The sequence below is a fragment of the Dromaius novaehollandiae genome, chromosome 5 (genome assembly GCF_036370855.1).
Source record: "Dromaius novaehollandiae isolate bDroNov1 chromosome 5, bDroNov1.hap1, whole genome shotgun sequence".
Lineage (NCBI taxonomy): Eukaryota > Metazoa > Chordata > Aves > Casuariiformes > Dromaiidae > Dromaius > Dromaius novaehollandiae.
Genome location: NC_088102.1, coordinates 29,175,232 through 29,196,094, shown reverse-complemented (window position 1 = coordinate 29,196,094; position 20,863 = coordinate 29,175,232). Strand labels below are relative to the sequence as shown.

General features: G+C 34.9%; 1 protein-coding gene across 2 annotated transcripts in view; it reads left to right on the top strand.

The window, feature by feature from the left end:
• BRMS1L (BRMS1 like transcriptional repressor) overlaps positions 1-20,863 on the top strand; it is a 63,761-nt gene that overhangs the window by 10,616 nt on the left and 32,282 nt on the right. The window contains exons 3-10 of one of the 2 annotated variants that reach the window (XM_026120384.2): positions 545-672; positions 3,453-3,532; positions 5,405-5,501; positions 5,869-5,952; positions 8,573-8,637; positions 9,923-9,962; positions 10,841-10,967; positions 13,548-15,170. In XM_026120384.2, coding sequence (XP_025976169.1) covers positions 545-672; positions 3,453-3,532; positions 5,405-5,501; positions 5,869-5,952; positions 8,573-8,637; positions 9,923-9,962; positions 10,841-10,967; positions 13,548-13,671 — 745 coding nt within the window. In that variant the 3' untranslated portion in view covers positions 13,672-15,170. Of the gene's footprint in view, positions 1-544; positions 673-3,452; positions 3,533-5,404; positions 5,502-5,868; positions 5,953-8,572; positions 8,638-9,922; positions 9,963-10,840; positions 10,968-13,547; positions 15,171-20,863 lie in introns of those variants that run through there. The other variant, XM_064512348.1, reaches the window with a different exon arrangement.

The window sequence follows — 20,863 nt, the reverse complement described above, 5'->3', positions numbered from 1 at the left end:
CATGACAGTTGTGATAGTTTGTGATATGTGGATTTTTCACTGCAATGAGAGTTGCTCCAATAAGAGCCTGCCTGTCTTTTCGCTTGGTTCATGGTAGGGTGGAAGCAAATATGTGAATGCAGGAATTTCTATCCACAAAACATCTGCCTTTCCCTACCATGACATAAGCCCCATCATTCTTATGTATTGTAACATCCTCTCCTGTCCGCTTTGTTGTTGATTTACTTCCTGTTCCATGTTACACCTATTAGCCATATAAATTTTTCTTCATCCTTAGAGGTGGAGATGCATTTCATTTTATCTTTACTTTCTACACTTCTTAGTGGTTGCACATATTTTCCAGAAAGGCTTAATAGCCATAAGGAATGTTGTTCAAAAGGAAAATATGTATTGGAAAATTCAAATGGTAACAAATCTTAAATTTCTTTGCTTCACTGGGTGTGCTATAGCATTAATAAATAGATGCAGAATAGTTCTGTTAAAAATATTTTTTCTAATTTGTGTTTGTTTTTAAATAAAATTGTCTTTTTATTATTGTTTTAAGACTTTACAAAGAAAGATTAAGCCAAGTGGATGCAAAACTACAAGAGGTCATAGCTGGAAAAGCACCTGAGTACTTAGAACCATTGGCAGCTTTACAAGAAAATATGCAAATCCGAACAAAGGTGGCAGGTAGGCATATAAAATGAGTGTTTCTGTTTTAATAATCTAAACTTGCTATGCATTTGTAAGTTTTCTGGTCTTGTCATCCTTCCCCCCCCCGGCTCCCAAATTGTTAAAGGAGAGATTTTTAAAGCTAGAGATAGTGTGGCGTGCTTTTTTTTTTTTTTTTAAATAAATATTTTCCAAGTCAAAATGCTTAGCTGCTTATGTCTTTGCATGAGTTACCTGATAACATCACACCAAAATATTGTGTACTTGTGTTTTATTTGATGTCTGGTTGTCTTTGCATAGTTGGTGCAAAATTGCTGAATTAAAAACAGTGATCACTGTAATTATTAAAAAAATCCAAATTAGATCTGTACCTCTTTGTCACAGATGAAACGAAAACGTGTAGATGTCATCTCATGATGTGCCTGCCAGTTCGTTCTTGTCATCTTAGATGCTCATGTTTTTCCTGCTCTTCTAGTCTCTTTCTTTTCTACTCCTCTGTTCCTATCTCCCTGCCCCAGTCTGGGGAAGGAAGAAAACTCTTGTCGGTAGCAGATTTTATCTAAGCTGTGTTTAACTATTGAAGCTTTTGTGCTGGTAGAAGAAGCAAACAAGAACTAACTTGTCCTTCTGGGACACAACCATATAGTCTTATGGAATGGCAGTATTCTATGTAGACAAAGTTCTGTACTTCCATGTTGTAAAGTCTTTTCATATCATAGTTTGACTCTTTGCAGTAATTCAGCTGTCTAGGGGTTACCTAACACAGGTTGTCAAAGAGCCAAAGACAGACAGTCATGATCTGTCCAGCCAGAAAAGCTGTGCCAGTATCCTTTCTAAGAGATCCAGCAGAAGCACAGTGCCACCAAACTAGAAAATGACAAGCCTGCTTATGCTTTTCATAATACTGGTACTACTTCAGTGCTACTCAGTATCTCTTCCTTGGTGCTTTTGCCTTCAGGCTGTGAAGGGAATTAGAAGTCTTTTGGGCTATTGCATTTCCTCCCCCTTCCCCTACCTGTTGTCTTCCCTGTATAGCTTTCCCTCGTTTAGCTGGGGACCCAGAATTTCTGGGTTTTAAGATCTTTACCCAAAATTTACTTGACAATTTTTCAATCCTTGTTAGCCTTCTCAGGCTTCACAGAGGATTCCCAGAAGGTTTGACAGGAAAGCAACCCTAATCCAGGTTTTTGATTTTCAGTTTTAAATTTGACTGTCTGTCAGTACTTTCATGTAGGTGGGTATGGAGAGGCAGAATATTCGAGATTTTCCTGATTCAAAACTTTGTCAGCACTGAAGATCCATGTTCTAAAGTATAAAGAACCCAGGGTAAATGCTACAAATTTCCTTGAAGCTGAGGTTATAAATCAGTTCCCCCCACTTTAATCAGATTCAGAAAAATATTCTGGAGAGACTTGGATCATGAAGTCAAGAAAATGCAGGACAGGCTTGTTTGCTCTTACCGTGTTAGGACCTTGACAGAAGTGGGTAGTAGCAGGGCTTGAGCTCCAGCAAGTAACCACTGAGGATCCTCTTATGCTTTGGAGAGGGGAAGTAGAAAAATAAACTTAACTGAACTATGAATATAATTGTCTCTGTGATAGAATGCATGAGTTTCTTTTCTCTCCTTCAGGTCAATGAGCACTATTAGCACAAAATGTGGATCTTGACTATTTCAGCAAGTCAGGGATGTCTTTTGCATCTGGAAGTATTCATACCCACACTGCTCGATTTCAGGGAAATAAGCAGTGATTATAAATTGGTAGACTTGGACATGCCAGTGGGCCTGGGGCACTAAAGGAGTGGTGGTGGTGGGGAAGCATAATGCACTGATGTTAGAAAACAGCACTTTAAGTTCTTCATCAGAAGTGACTGCATACAAGAAAGATGCTTGGCTTAATACTTTGTGGTTTGTTTTTCAGAGGAACTGCCTATCCAGTATTGTTTCTCTAGTCCTATATTCATTTATAGTCAACTGAACTGTAAGGAAAGTTATTTTTGCTGGGTGTTTTCCTGTTACTAAGCAGCACTAGAGTGTGTGGACTTAATTCCTGAAGATGATATTCCGGAACAATTTATTTTGTGTTTAATACCTTAAAATATTAAATTATGTTGTATTTGCACTTGCCACATATTACTTTTCCGGGTATCTTTCAGACTTTTTTAAGTTCTCAGCCTCTCAGCTTGGTAGATACTTTTCAGAAATGTATAAGGAAATAGTCCTAATATTCAGAAGAATTAGCCTTTATTTCACAAGAAAGATATTCCTAAGAATGGAGCAGAATCTTGTTCATCGCTATGATTTATTGAGGTGGTGACTTGTGAAGGAAGCCTTATTCCATTTTATTAATTTGCACAAGGACATTCTTTTATTCTGTTTTTTTTAGCCTTTTAAAAACCCCAAAACATTATTTAAAACACTGAATAGAAAATAAAGAGGCTGTTGAGTACTTCATCTATCTGAAAACTGAGGATATCCAGGATAATCTGGGCAGAAATATGAAATAGACCTATTCTGCAAGGTTAACATGACAGCTGATACCATATGTAGCCTGATGGGAGGGGAAAAAAAGCATAAATAGCATTTATTTTCCTTTAGATCTTCAGACTTAAGAGATTACTTTTTTTTATATAGCTGTTTCTATTCTTTAGAGTAGCCAGCCACTATAAGTGCCTAATATAATATATTTGCATTTTCAACTATATGCATATTTTGGGACTTGCAGGCAATCTTAAAAGAGAATTCTGAAGTCAGATATTAGCTACAGGGAGTAATATTGCTGTAATTTGTCTGATTATAGGTATCTATAGAGAGCTTTGTCTGGAATCTGTGAAGAACAAGTATGAATGTGAAATTCAAGCCTCTCGACAGCACTGTGAGGTAGTGCTAGCTACTTTAAATTGATAGCTGATCTCATCTATCTTTTACTGTGTCAAACTTTCAAAGTTCAGTGTATGTTTTTTAGTATTGCTGTTATTTGCTATTTTAATGCAATTGTCTTCTGATATTTCATTCCATTAAAGAAATTGTTCAAAGCATGTTAAAGCTTTATATTTGTTTCGCTTTGCATATAAGCAGCACATAAGGTTTCTTAGTTTTCATTAACAGGCTCTTATTAAAGGTTAAAAATATCATCTGGCAATCTATTGTTGTGTAATAATTATGTAGAACAGTAACTGAAATGCCTACCATAAATTTAGCAAAATACACCTTGCATTTTTGGAGAAGAAAAACAGAAGCCTTATTATGTCTTTTTATGATGTCTTGGACAGCTAGTGATACAATTGTCATTTCAAAAGCAGTTACTGGAAAAATTTATTTCTCTCCTTGAACATAAACCTTTCTGTTTAAGTATCTGGATACTGGGTAGCCTAGTACAAAGACACGTATCTCTCTCTGATTCTATAACATAGCTACTTAGAGCCTGAAATTTGCAACATAGCCTCAGCCCCCCATTACAGTTACTTAGATGTGTCTTCTTCTGAGCGGTTGATTATGACTGAAGTCCAGGGCTCCTAATATGCCAATGAAGCAAGGATATACACACGTTCTTTAAAAAAATTTCCATTTTGTCAATATCTTAGGAAAGCATGAGGTCTAATGAAGGACCACTTGTTACTTCCTTCTTATATTAAGGGATTGAAAAATACACAAAAAGAGGTCTTTGGAATTTAAATGAACTTTACATTGTAACTATCAAATGCATTTCCTACTTGGGTTTTACTAAAAGTGCAAGCTTATGAAAGAGTAAGTAATTCTATTTCCTTGAGGCTCACAACTCAGCTTAGCTCCAAATCACTGGTTTACAGAGTTTGGAGGCTTTAGGTGCTGCTTTTAAAAAGATAACTGGTCTGTGCAGATAGTGTGTAACTTTGTTATCAGTTGTATATGGAGGACCATAAATGAGAGCAGTTGTAACGCAAAACTCATTTTCTCATTTTGAAACAGTTAGGGATGGAAGAGAGGTTAGACTATGTTAAATGCTGTAGAAAGTTCATATGTGAGTGTATTTCCATTTGTCTTTGTAGATAAAAGATGCTAATGGTACCCCTGACATCAAAGGCATTATGTTAATGTATTTGGATCAGAAATGTTCTTTTAAAAGGGTTAACTAGCTAACTTTTCTAAAGCACTGTAGTAAGTGTGTTTATCACAGCTTTAAGGTAGACATTTTTGCTTTCACAACTACCAAGATTATTTTATGCACACAATAAATTATTTCTATAGTGAGGAGGTATTTCTTAGCTCTACAGAAATATGTTAATAATAAATACTGTAGTATTTTATAGCACATTCTCATTTAATTACTATAACTTTATTATTGGAGGTAGCTTAATAAAATAATCTTAATGAGAAGGTTAGCTTTTTTGATCTTTAAAGAAACATGGAGTAGAACTGACTTCCTCACAGTTGTGAATAAATGTTTGCTACCCATAAGGAAATACTGTATTTGTGTCAAAATATGAACAGTTATTCTGGAGATCTAACTGCATACTTTGTATAGTTACGCGTTCTTGCTATTGATAGCTGATAAATGTAAATATGTTTATACCAAGTGAATGCGCTGTCTTTAAGGATCTAGGATCTCATGCTAAGAAACTGCATAGAAGGATATGTCATACATTTTATTGCTTCTGAAAACTTCTACCTAAATCTACTTTTCCTTCTGATGTGTCATACCATGTTACATGTATTTGGATGATGGAACTTAGTCACATAAAAATGCAAAAATTGTTCCTTTCTTTCTTTAAGAGTGAAAAGCTTCTACTCTATGATACTGTTCAAAGTGAACTGGAGGAGAAAATTAGAAGACTTGAAGAAGACCGGCATAGCATTGACATTACTTCAGGTGGATGGAAATTGAAAGATTTTGTTTTGTTTAATCTTCTAGTAGCTACTGATTACTTGAATGTGCAGTTCTTATGTCAGAGGAGTTTCGGATTATCCAGTAGAATGCTGTTTGGAACTACTCCATAGACTTTGTGGGACTGAATTTAAGCCTAAAACAATCTTTGGTCCAGTAATTGTCAGCATCTCTCGTGTGTCTTGAGAATATTAATCTATGACTGCAGAATCATGCAATACATTCTTTCTGTCAAGAAACACCATCTCACCAGAAAATTTGATATCTTCAATTTTTGGACAATGTTTTTGCTGTAGAAAGAGCTCGATATACAGATATTTCTGATTCATAGCACATTCTTATTATTTTTCAGAATTATGGAATGATGAATTACAGTCCAGGAAGAAAAGGAAGGATCCATTTAGTCCAGATAAAAAGAAACCTGTTGTTGTGTCAGATATCCTTTTACTAAAATCATTGTTCTTTCTAGTAGTGTTTCATTCTCTACACAGCTCGTCTTTTTTTTTTCTTTTCTTTTTTTTTTTTTTGGAAGGTCAATCTAATTCAGATGAAAGAAACTTTGTTGACACATCCTGTTCTGAAAATTTAGATTCTCCTTTTTAACTACTAGTTGCACTATAGAGAGTACTTATAACTTTTTTTTCCCCAGCTTTTCAAGAAATAGACGTGATTTTAGCTCATATTTTGGGCAAGTATTTGCTGTCATTTTTTCAGTATGGTGTATTGGAAGGGAGGAACTTCAGAGCTCTGAATTACACACTGCATGTACTAAGGAAGGCATGGTGCATGATGAAGGATGTATCTTGAAGCATACTCAGTCCAGCTGTGTTCCTGAAAAGCAAGCAATCTGGGAGAAGAGGCTCAGGACAGAGAGGTTTAGATTGTTATTGAAAGGTAGGAAAAGATATGTCTTTTTTTTCTTTTTGTGAAGTCACAGAAGGTTGGTAATGCTCAGACTAAAAGGTCTTCCGAAGGTGAATCAATGAGTAGTAGCTTCTCGTTACTGGAATCTGTTTTTATTAAAAGACTAAATTTGGTAGAAGATGAACTCTTGGTGTAATGGAGATTGGGTTTGACAATCAGGAACAAAGAGAAAGCAGAAAAAACTAGGTATTATGTTTGCAAAAAAAAAACCCCTTGACTTTTGTAACTTCTCCTGTGTGGCTTAGCTTTTCATACCAGGATATCTTTACTGAATTTATTACTTCAGAATAATTCTGTAGCCTTTAAATCCACTTTGACTGCAAGTTCTAAATTCCAAGAATTGAGACTGTTAGTGTTTTGGGGTAGAGTAAGCAATTTAAAATATTGCATTGGTAATTTCTTCATAGCAGTTCAGGAGCATGCAGTGCTGTTGAAACTTTTTAAGGTGTCACCCTGAAAATAAAGTATAACACCTAGGAGACAGTGTCATCTTTCTCCAGAGAAAGAAGGACTTGCCTTTGCAGCCTAAGCATTCTTCTCTTCTCTCCCTTCTTCCCTATGTCCTCTTTTTCTATAGTGTAGAGATGTGATGGTTTAGAAGTTGCCTGAATCCTGGAGACTGCCTAAAAATGACCAGTTCCAAAATACTGACAATATAAGGCATAAAGGCCATTTTTATTGCGAAGCTGCTCCAAAATATCCTGCTGTTTTGGCAAGATTACCTAACTTAAAGGGGAAGTGAAGGTGGGAAGGAAGAAGTTTTAGAAAAAATTGTCATCTTTTGTTATAACACACTCACTCACTTTTACACTTTCTGGTATCTATTTTTATACCTGTCCTGATTATGTTCTGACTGGGACACTCTGAATGAGGATGGCTGATTGATTGGAACACATTCCAGACAGATGCTTTATCCAAATAATGAATAATGATTGGTTTTTTTCAATTAGGATGCGTCTTAAATGCAGTTTAGTGGAGGTGTATTTTAGCTAGTGCTCAAGTGTTACAAATCAATGCACATGTAAATGTCTGCTTAGTTTCTCAACCCTTGGTAACTTCACTGTCAAGTTGTGTGAAAGCATATGTTTAGCTCTCAGTCATCCTTCTCATTGGAATGTCAAGATAAGTAGCATTAGATTCTATGAATTATGAACTACTTTTCTGTTTTAGAATAAACTTTCAAACAGAAAATAATATATTAATATAGTATTAGATCTAAAAACCCAGTAACTTCAGGCAACTCATATGACCAAAAAATCATTTTTCATGAACAAATTAATTTGCTGCTGTTGCTTATGACTTAAAAAGTTTTGAACTAGCTGATTTATGCAGATCTGTATAAAGCAAATAGCTAGAAATCTTATGTAACTTTTGATTTGTAATTCTTTTCTATTTAGAGGAAAGCATGTTTGAAAATAGCTAAACATTCTTAATTTTAACCTTCCTTTCTTGAAGCTCTCATGACCTCAACTCCTTTTTAAATTGTTTTTATGCAATGAATTGAGGAGAAACAAAAACTGAGGAGTGTTGTAGTGGAATAACTATCCTATATGTAGTTTTGTTTTGAAATGCTTGTATTGCTCTAATAGACAATTTGTACTTTATTGTTGATAGTTCAAGGAAGGGACTTTGGCTTAACTTTACACTACTGATTTTTAGGTATCTGATATTCAGATATGGCACTGTTTATGCTCTTCTTTCTAAGAAATATGATGTAGAATACTGTAAAAATGGTAATTTTAACAAAGCTGATACTGATGTAGTTGCTGATTTGCAGTGACAGATTGAAATTGCAATGATTTTGAATTCTAACTTGTAATATTGTAAATAGAATGCTTTTGGTACTGTCAGGGATGGAATGGGTACATTCTAGTTGTTAATTTTGTATCCCTAAGTTGAGTTCCAATAGTACAAGTCGATATATATGTATTAGTTATCCCTCCTAACTTTTAAAGTAAACTGAGTTGCATAACTCAGATGTGCCTTTTCTTTTTTTCTTTCCTCCTGAGCTTTCAATTTCTGTAGGTATTCCTTGCATGAATGATTGGCAGAATAGAGCTATTAACATCTTTCTACAATCTTTAGGGTATTTTATTATCTCTGTTTAAAAGAGAATCCCTTAACTTTTCAACGCCCCTATATAGTTTATATGTTACAAGACCTTGATATACTTGAAGACTGGACAACAATAAGGAAGGTAAGGTGAAAGGATGAATGCCAGTAGCTTTGGGTTTTTTGTTTGTTTGGGGTTTTGTCCAGTCCTTTTGCCTCTTACAAATATGTAAATGTGCTTCTAGTACAATCAACACTCTAAATAGATTTTTATTTCTGCAATGGTCAATTAATGATGCCAGTTCAAGCTATGTTATTGTTGCCTTTTCTGATTCAACCCAAATCACACAGAAGATACTGATGAGGTGGTGGGAGAGGTTATGCCTAAAACAGATAATCTATAATTTTCAATGATAAACTGATCTTAAAGGCTGTGTCAAGACTGTCACGATTCTGTATAGTCTGAAATAGTTGAGTAGAAACTCTTCAGCAGTTTCATAGCATTGTGTTTTAAATTAAATTTTTTTAATACAATATGGTGTGCTTTCTCATAGTAAATTGTTTATTTTATCAAGATTTCTATGCTTTGATCTCTCATGCCATTTTCTTGGTATGCTGAAGTTTTAGCTGTGACTTTCCCAGGTTATAAGAGAATCAGGGTTTACAGGAAGAGAAGTTTGCTTGACCAACTTCTCTATTTGAAAAAATAAGCCAACTTTTGAGTGCACAGTCCCTTCATCAGATCTTTATCATATTGTTAGTTAATCTTGTGTAACCAAATGCTATTCTTGCCTTGCTTGACCAGTCTGCTTGTACTCCAGCAAAAATTGGTGCCTCTCAACTTATGGAACAGTAAGATGTTTCATGTGAATTATGAAACTTGCTGGGGAATGCTTTGAGTCTCCTTGCATCCTGCTTTTATGTTTGTAAATATTTCCTACACAGAAAGTAAAATGTGGTGCCTACGTGAAAACTTCTCTGACTCTCTTTGCTGATGGCATCAGAGGAGCAGACACTATCTTTTCCTTAGTTTTCTTAGCTGTTGTGTGACATGATTTAAAACAACAGCAAGAAACGCAGAGTCTTTTGGGATTCTGCCTTTTTGTGAATTTATTTAAAAGAAATAGATATCTGATCTTAAAAGTGTTTTTCTTCTACTTAATGCTAAGTGTGATCCACAGTTCACATGAGAAAAAATTTGTGACTTTAAGAGTATAACTAATAAATCCAAACAGTAGGTTGTTCATACAGCATTTTGTGTTTCATAATCAGAATTATGCCAAGTTTTAGTCTGTTTTGGAATGGAAAAGCAGGTATCTTGAGCTATACTGCAACAGAACGAAAACAGAACCTCATAATTGAACTTGGCAGTTAAAGGAAAAAAGACTAGGCGTTCTGACTAACTTTGTTTTCTTCTTTTGTGTTTCAAGGCAATGGCTACACTGGGGCCACACAGAGTAAAGCCAGAACGTAAGTGAACATTGGTTTCACAAAGCAGAACTTGCCTGTGCAACAGTGCGAATGGCACCTAGACAGATAACATTTATTTTAGCCTGGTATACTGTTGGAAGATGGGGTGAGGTAACTGGATGATCTGGCTTTCTGCTTTCCTCTTTCTCAGGTGCCCAGATTTGTAGCTGGGTTGCTGATGATTTTGTTTATTTATCAGTAGATGACAGGTTATGTATTCCACATGAATTGTGGAAAATTATCAACAAAATATAGACTTTAAAAGTGGGTTACACCAATTATGTTAGTAAGCTATGCTTACTACATATAAGTGTAAGTTTACACAATGTGGGGCAGAAAACTGAGAACATCTAGATCTTAGAGGAACACTTCAAAAGCTGCTCACATTCAGTGCAAGCTACAACCCTGAAAAAGCAGAGTTACAGGAAAGAGAGTGGTAACTAATATTTAGCACTGAGGTAATTACCTGGAGGTCATGAATAACAAGGAAAAGGGAGAGAAGGCAAGCAGTTGGTATATTTCTTTTAATGATGTATTACTACTTGCATGTTGTGGTAAATGACTTGATGCACTGATGAAAAGTTTTCAGGTTCTGCTATTTGAGGATTTGTCTATATCACTGCTTGTGAAAATTCACGTTGCAGATATTATAAAGTTGTAGGGAAGATAACTGATATCTGAGAGTGGAAATATAACAAATACAGCTGATGGGGAATAACGTATCTTGCTTCTAATTTTCTGGTGTATTGAGTTAATTATTAAAGGCTACTTTTGACAATGAAAAGGTGTTTATGCTGTATGTAAATAAGTTACTGAAAGTGTTTTTATAAACCTAACTGACCAAGTCAATATTAAGTGTCTTTTATTGATTGTTTTAGCACCTGTCAAATTAGAAAAGCATCTACACAGTGCTAGGTCTGAAGAAGGAAGACTCTATTATGATGGAGAGTGGTATGGACGTGGACAGACGATATGCATTGATAAGAAAGATGAATGTCCTACAAGGTAAAGATTATTCAGTTCATGCATCTCTGTACAGTGCTGTACAAAAGCAAAAAACCATGATGGAGACTGAAGAACAAGGCTTATCTGAAAACACTGACACATCAATAACTTATTTATTAGTTCACCTTGGAAAATAGGCATTATCAAAGTAGAAAGTTGAGTGCTGGACTTTGAGTGAGGCCAGTAAAGGTTGGATCTCACTGAAGGTAACAAAATGTTTGTCAGGTCAGGATCTTACATAAGGCTTTAAGTTTCCAAAGCTCTTACTAGTTCCTGAATAGCCTCTGGGTATTTTTTTTGGCATGTTGGGATTTTGTTGCCCAGAGAATTTGAGCTGTTGGCCAGCCTGAAAATATTTAATTGTGGGGAAAAATACTTTCTACTGTTAAAGATAAACTTTGTTTTCAGTTGATTGATACTTGGAAATAAAGCAGTTGGAAACTTTTTTTACAGCATTTACTTCTCTTTACAAAGTTTCTATCCAGGAATGGCATAAATATAACAGGACAAAATTGATTGAATGTTTAAGATATCTCAATATATTTTCTCTGTTGTATTGCATAAAATTTGCCAAATTAAAAAGCTGAATATATTTAAATCAGTAGTTTAAAGTAAATGTATCTGTATAATCAGGGAAATGTATGTCTTGTCTTCTATTGAATGGGGCAAATCAGTTGAAGAGCAGAGCGTTGATTAAATATGAACCACTACCCAGGTGTGGCTAAGCTATTGTTCCTTAATAAAAATTAACATGAATTAGAGAACATTAACTTCATCTAGCAATAGTTTACTATAAAGCTAACTGTTTCTCTTCTTCCCTGTGTATGGTGTGGGGGAACAGATTCTGTTTGAGTAGTTTCAGTGTTTGTTCAGGGCTGAAACAGAAAAGTATTTTAGTAAACAAATATATATATATATATATATATATATATATATATGTATGTATATGTATGTATATACGATATAATATATAATATAATTATAATATATAATATGATATATATAAGTTTAATAATATATTTTTTATATATTATTTTGTATATATGTGTATATATATGTGTATATATATGTGTATATATTTGAAGCTAAAAGAAAATTCTGAAGTAGTTTCACAGAACATAGCGGTGGTCCTGTGCCAAGAAAAAATCTTAGCCTAATATCCTGTGTCTGACAATGGCCAAAAGCTGATGCTTAACAGGGCAAGCGTACAGTGGAACTTCCCAGCCTTTCAGGATTTCAGCAACTTTTGAGGCTCAGAAGCTTCCTGGACACAGTGTTGTCACAGTCAGTTTGTGGTAGATCTTTTTTCATTAATTGCTTTAGTCTCCCCTTGGAGCTATGTAAACTTTTAGCATCCACAGCATCTTCTGACCGCTTCACAGGTTGTATACACATTTTTGTGGAAAAACTTTTTCTTTCTTATAATCTACTACCTTTCTGATAAACCTAATAGCCCTCTAATACTTGCAGCATCCTCTTCCTTTTTTTAACTGTTTTTTTTTTTAAATCTGGAATCTATTTTAATTTTTATACAGGTTCATAACTAATTGTAACTAGAACATCTAAGGCCTGCTGCTTTATGTAAATATCAGAAAATACTCTCCACACAGGAATATCATACAGTAATTTTTATGGTTGTGTTAAACATACAGCTCTTAAAATCTGAAGTTGCAGTTGTGCTTATGATATAGGCTGTATAAATAACAAATTTTTACTGTGCAATTATCTATTGTCATTGCAGCTCTACACTGGATAGTTGTTATAGACAGGGTGCACAAATACCAGATGACTCTATGAAGTGTAGCTATTTTCAAACTGGATAAATTGTACTGAAAATATAATGCTTGTCCTTGTTTATATGATTAGCGCTATCCAAGTTCAGTCTCTTTATCAGTCTTCAGTTACAATTTCAGTCCTTAAAAACTGAGTCTGCAAAGGATATTGGTATGCCTGGAGCCTTTTTTGTTGTAAACTCTGCTCAAAGAAGTGTTCCTTAAGGAATGATTCAGCTAAGTGCAATTATTCAGATTTTGCCTTTTTTCTTTTTTTCTTGGTCTTGGTGTGGTTGCTCACAGCTGTGTGTGTGTATATTTTACAGCTTTGTTTTTGCTATAAATTTTAGGTTTCGATCTGCTTAACTCCTTTCCAGATACTTCCAATTTAAGTAATTTCCTGTGGTATGTTTTCAAACGGATCTGCTTTTTAACATGGGTAATCTTTAAAAGAAGAGTGGCTATTGTTGTTATAATCAGTTAAAGTATTTGTAGGTGTTGTAATGTGGATGTCTCCTTGTAGGAGGAGAGAAAACGGTTGGATGAAAATTTGTTAACTCTCTTCACTAAAGATAAGTGAAGATGCACAGTTATTAGAGAACTCTTAAAACTATACTTAAAACAGAGCCTGTATCTCTTGAGCCTGGCATTTACAGCTGATGCATATTTTCATTTATTGTTCAGAAATGCAGCTGCAGTTTTGAGGTTATGGTTTAGTTTATAAGGTCCATGATTTTGTTTCTAAATTCTTTTTTTTTTTTTTTTTCTCCCTTACTCCCTACCCCCCTTCTTCCCTCACTTCCTGTAGTGCCATAATAACAACAATTAACCATGATGAAGTTTGGTTTAAAAGACCGGATGGAAGCAAGTCCAAGCTATATATTTCTCAGCTACAGAAAGGAAAATATTCAATAAAGCATAATCACAACTGACCATTTCTAACCAGATATGAAAGAAGTGGTATTGCCATGCTTGATGTGCCATGGGGTGAAAGTTGTATTTAATAGTGTTTTGTATTCCCCATAAATTTACAGCAGTATCTGGTGTATATTTGTAGTGCTGTATGTAAACTTCATATGGATGGCTTTCAGAAACCCAAGGACGTTAAATCATATTGACAGACGCTTTACCTCTAAATTGGGTCCAGTGCCTAAGATATGAAGTCTGCTCTGCAAGTATAATGGCTCAGAACTTCTCATTAAAAGTCATATTTGTAAAATGAAAGAAAAAAAAAAAAAGGAATTTTTATCATTGGTGATGAGTTTGTGTGATAAGTGGTAACCACAACTACCAGCAATTTGTTTCTTTTCAGTTCAGTGAACATGTCATGCTTCTCACGTGGATGTAAATTTAGCCTGTTCAGCTGTTGCTTTTGAATAGTTTGTAACATGCATAAGCATTCTTTCATCCCAAGTGGACTGATTTATTAAAATTACTGCCCTGGACAGTTCTGCTGGTACTGACTGTGTCATATTTTGTAAGGTTTACTATTTTGCTTGTAATGAGATGAAGCCAATATTTTAAGCTACGTTTTTGAGGAGCACTTTTGTAGTTCAGGACCCTAGCCTATAGTAAATAAACCATCAGTGATTTTCTCTCTTTTTTTTCTCCTTTCCCAGATTGCCAGCAAAAACTCGTGCATAAAGTAGATAGTGTTGGCAAAAACTCGTGCATAAAGTGTTGCTCCAACCTGTATTATATGTGGCCCACAAAGGATGACTGCCAGGGTGGTTATGTAAATAAATATTGTTGCACGCTCTCCTTGTTTCGTCCACAGCTCTCGGAAATATGAATCTTCTCAAAATGAAAATACATTCCCAGAAATTTTGTGTATCTGGGCAAATTTACACTGACTTGTTCACCAAACATTATTTTCCAAGTTTCTGTAACTTACTTCATCTTATTATACACCAGAATTATTTCATGAACCTTAGAAAGCTGAAATTCCTTCCTGTTTAAGCCACAGAGAAAAGTCCTAAACCCTTAACATTACTGTGACATGCTTGGAGCATCTAGAAAGATAGGTGGGATTGCTGAAGAATTATTAACCTGTTGGTTATGTGCACTTTAATCTCCACTTATGATGGGTCTTCTTGGAGAAAGAAAACATCCAATTGCTTTAAATGATCACAGCAAATAAGTATTTTTATTGTAACGTATAAATGTTTTATTCCTGTATTATTTGTCTCTTGTAGTGTAGGGTGGTAACTACTTTCCAAATGGCAAATGTCTGAAATAAGACTTCGGTTTCTGCCAAGTGATGCTTTTCTACAACTGTATGACATTATTAATCAAATGTACATAAAGTATCAATTGACATGTTGGCTTTTAACAATATTAACTGTATGTATACAGTTGTTTGATAAACTTTTTTAATAAAATATTCGTATTTTTTATCTTAGTATATAAATAAATGATCTGTGGTAGTGGACATCTTGTATGTTGCTTTGCTCTTTGGTTTCCTAGTCTTCTTGGAGTTGCTGTTATACCTTATCCTAAAGAGAAGAATATTTAAGTTTTCAGGAAGCCAAAATCTTTTAAATGACTTGACTTTTTTCTTTAAAATGTTAAGTATTTGTACGTGTATATTCTATTTTTTTAGTTTTCCAAATTTTTTTTCTTTTAGAAACTTTATGGAAGCACTAATCTGCACTGATGCTTGTAAAGCAAGCTTAATGCTGTCAAGAATGCCTGTGCTCTAGAACAGAAGATGCAAAAAAGTTTGTGCTAAACAAAATATTGTGTAGTCTCTTCATTAGTCTTGGTATACAAGGTCTCAGTGTTTGGTTCTTTTCTCCTCCCTGTACTCCCATCTACTGGTATAATGAGAGCATATCACTTCCCACACTTACTATGTGTTTACATGTTCAGTAGTTCTGATGATGCTGAAGGGTTAGTGTAGGCAAACATGAACTCCATATACTGAAAAACTTTTAACTATTTGCCTTTGGTTCAGCTAGGCTGATTATTCTGCTTCATTTCTTGTAGTGTAAAACCAGTCCTGTTTTATCCCAGAAGCTAGTATTTTTTTCTCGTCCTATCACCAAATTCAATTTTATGCCACCAAAAACAATTTCTGCTGCAGATTTTTTTCTGTAGTTAAGTCAAATTCTTAAGTACCTAATCTTAGACAAAAATATTAAGACAACAGTTCAAGTATTGACTGAAAGTAACTTTAGTTTTTCTGTTTCTTTGTTTTAAAGAACTGAATCAAATTCTGAACTTAAATCTAGTGCAAAAAATGCCAGTTGTGCCAGTGCCGCTGCTTTCATTTGTTTATTTTATTTATGTCTGAATCAGTGGTATTCAAAGACCAATTGATTTGGGTCAGTCATGCTGTGTAATTTTCTTGCATGCTTCGTCAGTCATAGAAGATACAGTGAGGATAGCATGTATAATAAATATGACTGATGAATAGCCAATATGATTATAGGTGAGACTTAGTGTTCAGCAGTGCTAGATACATGGGCGGACAAGAAGGAGACTTAAGTACTTACTGGTGTTTTAAATTTAGAAGCTAACTGATATGGAAGCTAACTAATCTGTTAAGCCTTGCCTAAGTGCATAGCTGAGTCTTTACTAGAGTAATGATGTTCCCTGCAGCATTTTCTTTGCTTGTATTTTGGGCATGCTGGGGATGCTAACCTGTTCAGGTGTTTATCTGTTTCCTCACCTGCATGCTGTACCCCACTAGCTGCAGTTGATTATTCCTGAGGCTGTTTCTAATCTGATCTCTTTAGGCACAGAACTCCTGCTTTATGCACTGCGCAGTTTGACTGGACAATGGATGTGAGTGTGGTTTCTTTATTCTGAATAAATATTGTTCATATTAACAGGGAAAGTAACAAGCTTAGCACTATGTGTTAGTGATCGAACAGGTGGGATCTAGCTGTTCCATAACTAAAATTCAAAGAAGCTGAGCTGTGGTTTTTCGTTGTGTACACATATACACTTCTGTGTATGTGATTGAAAAGGTATGAGAGGTTTTCTTGCATGCTAATTGGTTAATTTTGTATTCATGTGCAAACCATATGTTTGGTTCATGCTATATATCTTTATAATACTTGAACACTTCAATGATTTGTTCCCTCTCATAAAATATCAGAGGTGTCTTGGGTAGAGTTTAGTCCTTTGAAGTATAAACGTTATGTTAGCCTGTTATCCATCTGTTTTATCTTTTGCACTGCTACAGTAATGCTTTTTAAGCCTCAAGATTGTTGCTTTAACCTACGAATAGGGTTAAGATGTATAAAGCAGTGAAAGGAAAAAGATGTAAGGCATAATGTTTATACCTTGAGATACAGTATATGAAAAAAGAAGTAAAGAGTAACAGGCATTGAGTAAAAAACCCAACTTTCTATACAGGTATAGAAAAGGCTTGTATGTTTATGTTCCAGAGCAAGCTGGTCTGTTCATCTTTTGCATAATGGAAATATATAGTATATATAGTTGAAATGTGATTGATTTAACCTGACAACACTTAATGAGTATCATGTGAAATTTAGCTTAGGTGTCTTGTAACAACAAGCCCTTAAACTTTTAAAACATTTGGATGTTGGCCCTTTGTATCACTGATTTGGTTTTAAAACTATAAAAATGACCTACTTGTAGCCCATGGAATATCTTGTTTTAAATTTGTAAACCAAGGCCTGCATAACTAGCTCACCGCCTCCATCAAGTGGCAGGTGACAATTAAGTACTAAAACTTTCACTCAATTTCAAAATCAGTGCTGTCTTCTGCCCACTAGTTTTTATCTATTTGCATAACTTCTCTCCCTATATGTAAAAGGTACTTTGAAGAACAGTTAAAATGTAAAACCTTTGCACAGAAGTCGAGGCTAGCCACAGAACAGATGTGTTCTGATATTATTTTTAAATAGTCTGATCAATTTTTCTTGTCTTTCTATTGTGAGTCTTTATTCATCAGTCTTTACTATTAAACAGACTTTACTGATTCCATTTCGGGTAATGTAATTTTAGAAAGGAAGGGATCGTTACGCTTTGAAGAAAAGTAAGTATATAGAATGTTTGCAGTGAATGATTGATGTGTAGCATATACTTCGAAAAATATTAGATACCAAGACACTGATTCACAAATAACTATAGTTTTCATGGTATTAGCACAAAGAGTGATTAAAACTTTTAATCTCACATTTAGCATTTCATTGCTATTAGTAAAAATACTTAAGAACATTTTGGCAGGATTTAAGAAGAAATTTTTATGCAGACTTTGGTGTCAGAGGGGGCAAACTAAACACAAGTCTGCATGGAGGTAAGTTTGGATCTAAACAGGAATGTGGTAAGGATTTTTGTTTTCTTCAGGAAACAAAAGGACTGTAGTTGGTAATCTATTGTTTTGATTTCCATTGTTGACAGTGTTACTGCTTGCTGTTAAGTCTTTCAGATTTAAAATAACTTTAACCCTGTCTTCAATCACATCAGTATAAAAAGGATGAGATACAGTAGGTGATGACACTGCTGTCCTGTGAAATGTATTCAGAGGAACCTTCTGTTGCTGTTTGTATGTTGTTGTTCATTTATTGATGAAGTCTGGTTTTGATTAGCAATGTACTTGCTAGTTTCCTAAATCTGGGTTAAGCTGTTTTACTAAGTGACAGGACATATACTAGAAAAATACATTTGTGTTTTGAGTGTAACACAACTTTTATTTCCCTTTTTCATTGTTTTTCACTATGGGAAGTATTATTTGGACTGGCAGTTTTCATGATAGTCACCTGGTTTGGGTTGCTGTAATATGTAAGTCGGAACAAACACATCTGCTCTGTGTCTGTGTTCAGTTTGTGTGGGGGAGTGTTATTTTTTCTCTTTTAGAATGAGGGGCAAGAAGAAATAGATTTTGGTTTTGGTAAACAAGGGTTGAGATGTACTAATACTGCTCCCAATCTTCTGGAGAAATTTTTCAAGTATTACTGTGGGAAGAGCTATTTTGAGGACAAGGGGAAGTGGTGGGGAGAAGACACGTGTTCAATAGGCTTTGCATTTAAGCAGGCTAAAATCATCAGTGCTTTCTTCCTCATCAGATTTGCCTGAGCCTTTCACTCTTCCTGGTGTCAACTAGATGGAATATGCTTTCTGCACAGCCTGTGCATATGACAGCTGCATCCAAACATGCTTTCACACAATGGCCAAGTAAGCTCTGTTTTTAAAAGCACTTGATTAGTTGTTAAGGAAGTGTTTTACAAGGCCCTTCTAGGTTAAGGGCACAGTGACCATTGGAATTAAGACCAAGTAGCCAATATTTTACTTCAGGCACCTAAGGTACCTCAGGGGCTGTACAGTTAGGAAGGATGCTCCAGGGCATATGCGCTTTCAGATACTCCTCTCAGAGTAACTGTCTGATGTCTGGAAATACTTCAGTGTTTCTACAGCAAATCTGCAGGTCAGCTGCATGATACATCTGCAATAAATCAGCGTGGGATTTGCTCCTTACGATTTAATCAAAGGCACAGCATGTATTCAGTAAGACAGATATTTCCTGGAAATACCAACATAACTGTACTTGCATTTCATTGTATATGTCCTTATTTCTCTGTATAGAAAATCCTGTACTGATGAAACTGACCTGACTTTTAACATTTTCAGATTCTTCCTGGGCTTGACTTTCTGATAAGTAGTTCTCGAAAGTGATGTTTTGGGCTGACTCTTGTTTCAGTGTGCTGGCTCCTGTAGACCTCGGTTTTAGACATCTAACTTTCCCAGACATTATGTGAAGAATTTGAGTGGTGAAACTGAGCCTGAGAGATTGACTAGCTAACAGAGGGCCTGAAGTTAAGTATTGTGGTGCTGAATGAGACATTGAACATGTTAAAAGGAAGAAATTCCAACTTCCAAATAAGGATTTACAGGGTAAATGGAATAAGTTGTGTGTCAAAGACTTTTTTTTTTTTTTTTTTTTTTAAGGAACTTGGCCTAGTTTCTCTTGGCACTGTCTGATAAAAATACTGTCTGATTTTGTAATTAAGGATTACTTCATATGGGTTCAAAAAAGGCTTTGCAGGCAGACTTTAGGCAAACTTTATATTTGTCATTTCCAAGCTTTAGAAGTGTCAACATTTTTCTTTCAGTATGGCTTTTGTGTATGAAAGAATATAAATGTGAAGGACTGAGGCCATTTAGTAAGACAATAATGTCCAAATTCTGCTAAAACAGAGCTTTCAGACTTCTAAATTACAAACATTATTTGCATTATGAAGTCTGACTTGCTAGACTTTAAGTCTGGGCTATATTTTTGAGAGTAGTAATTTCTTTGAGCAATAAAAAAAATACAGAAAGCACCCCTTATTTAACAGCTGGCTAGCATTGGTAGAACTTATATCCTTCTTTAGCATGCCAGTTCATCAGGAAAATCTTAGACATCACCACTGCCTCTGTGAGCAGCAGCAAGCTGGGAAAGGGCAAGAAGGTTTTTTTCCTCTGTAAATAAAAATAAGCTGCATTATTTCCTTGACCAGGGGAAAACTCGTGGATCTCTTGATTCCTATAAGCAAACTGAATCTGAAGCAGTTAAAAGAAATAGGAATATTCAAGCTGCCTTCCCAATTAGATGACAGGGGACAGAGGTACCAAAACCCAACCCTCACTCTTGTCTTATTCTAGGGATGTGTTTTGATGGAAGCCTGCAGGTGGCAGTAAACTTATACCAAAGTCACTTAGCAGTAGTTTTAGAATTTTCCATTTCAAGGTCCTATTAGTTTTATTACTCAGTTTCTTCTAGTTGTAGCAGTGCTACAACTGGTTTTAATCCTATCTCATACTAATTAATGGATATTTGGAAAGAAGAGAGTGCCTAGAGTTCTAAAGAAGGATTATCTTTTACTACTGTATCCTGAAAGAAAATTACTATGTAAAGGCTTAGGAAGGAACAGAAATGGATTATTTTGTTTCTATAGCAACTAGAAAGCATATATGTAATTAAACCAAATGTAATATATTACAACTGTTACACCCATGAAAGTACTTAGAAAAGGTTGGATAATGAATGAATGGATGTTTTATATAGCAACACCAAGAAACAGAGTTCAATTTTAAAATTTTTCTAATAAAATGTTTACCTACTGAAATCTCTTATACTCAGTTGGCTAAAACCAAAATGTTCTGTTTCCT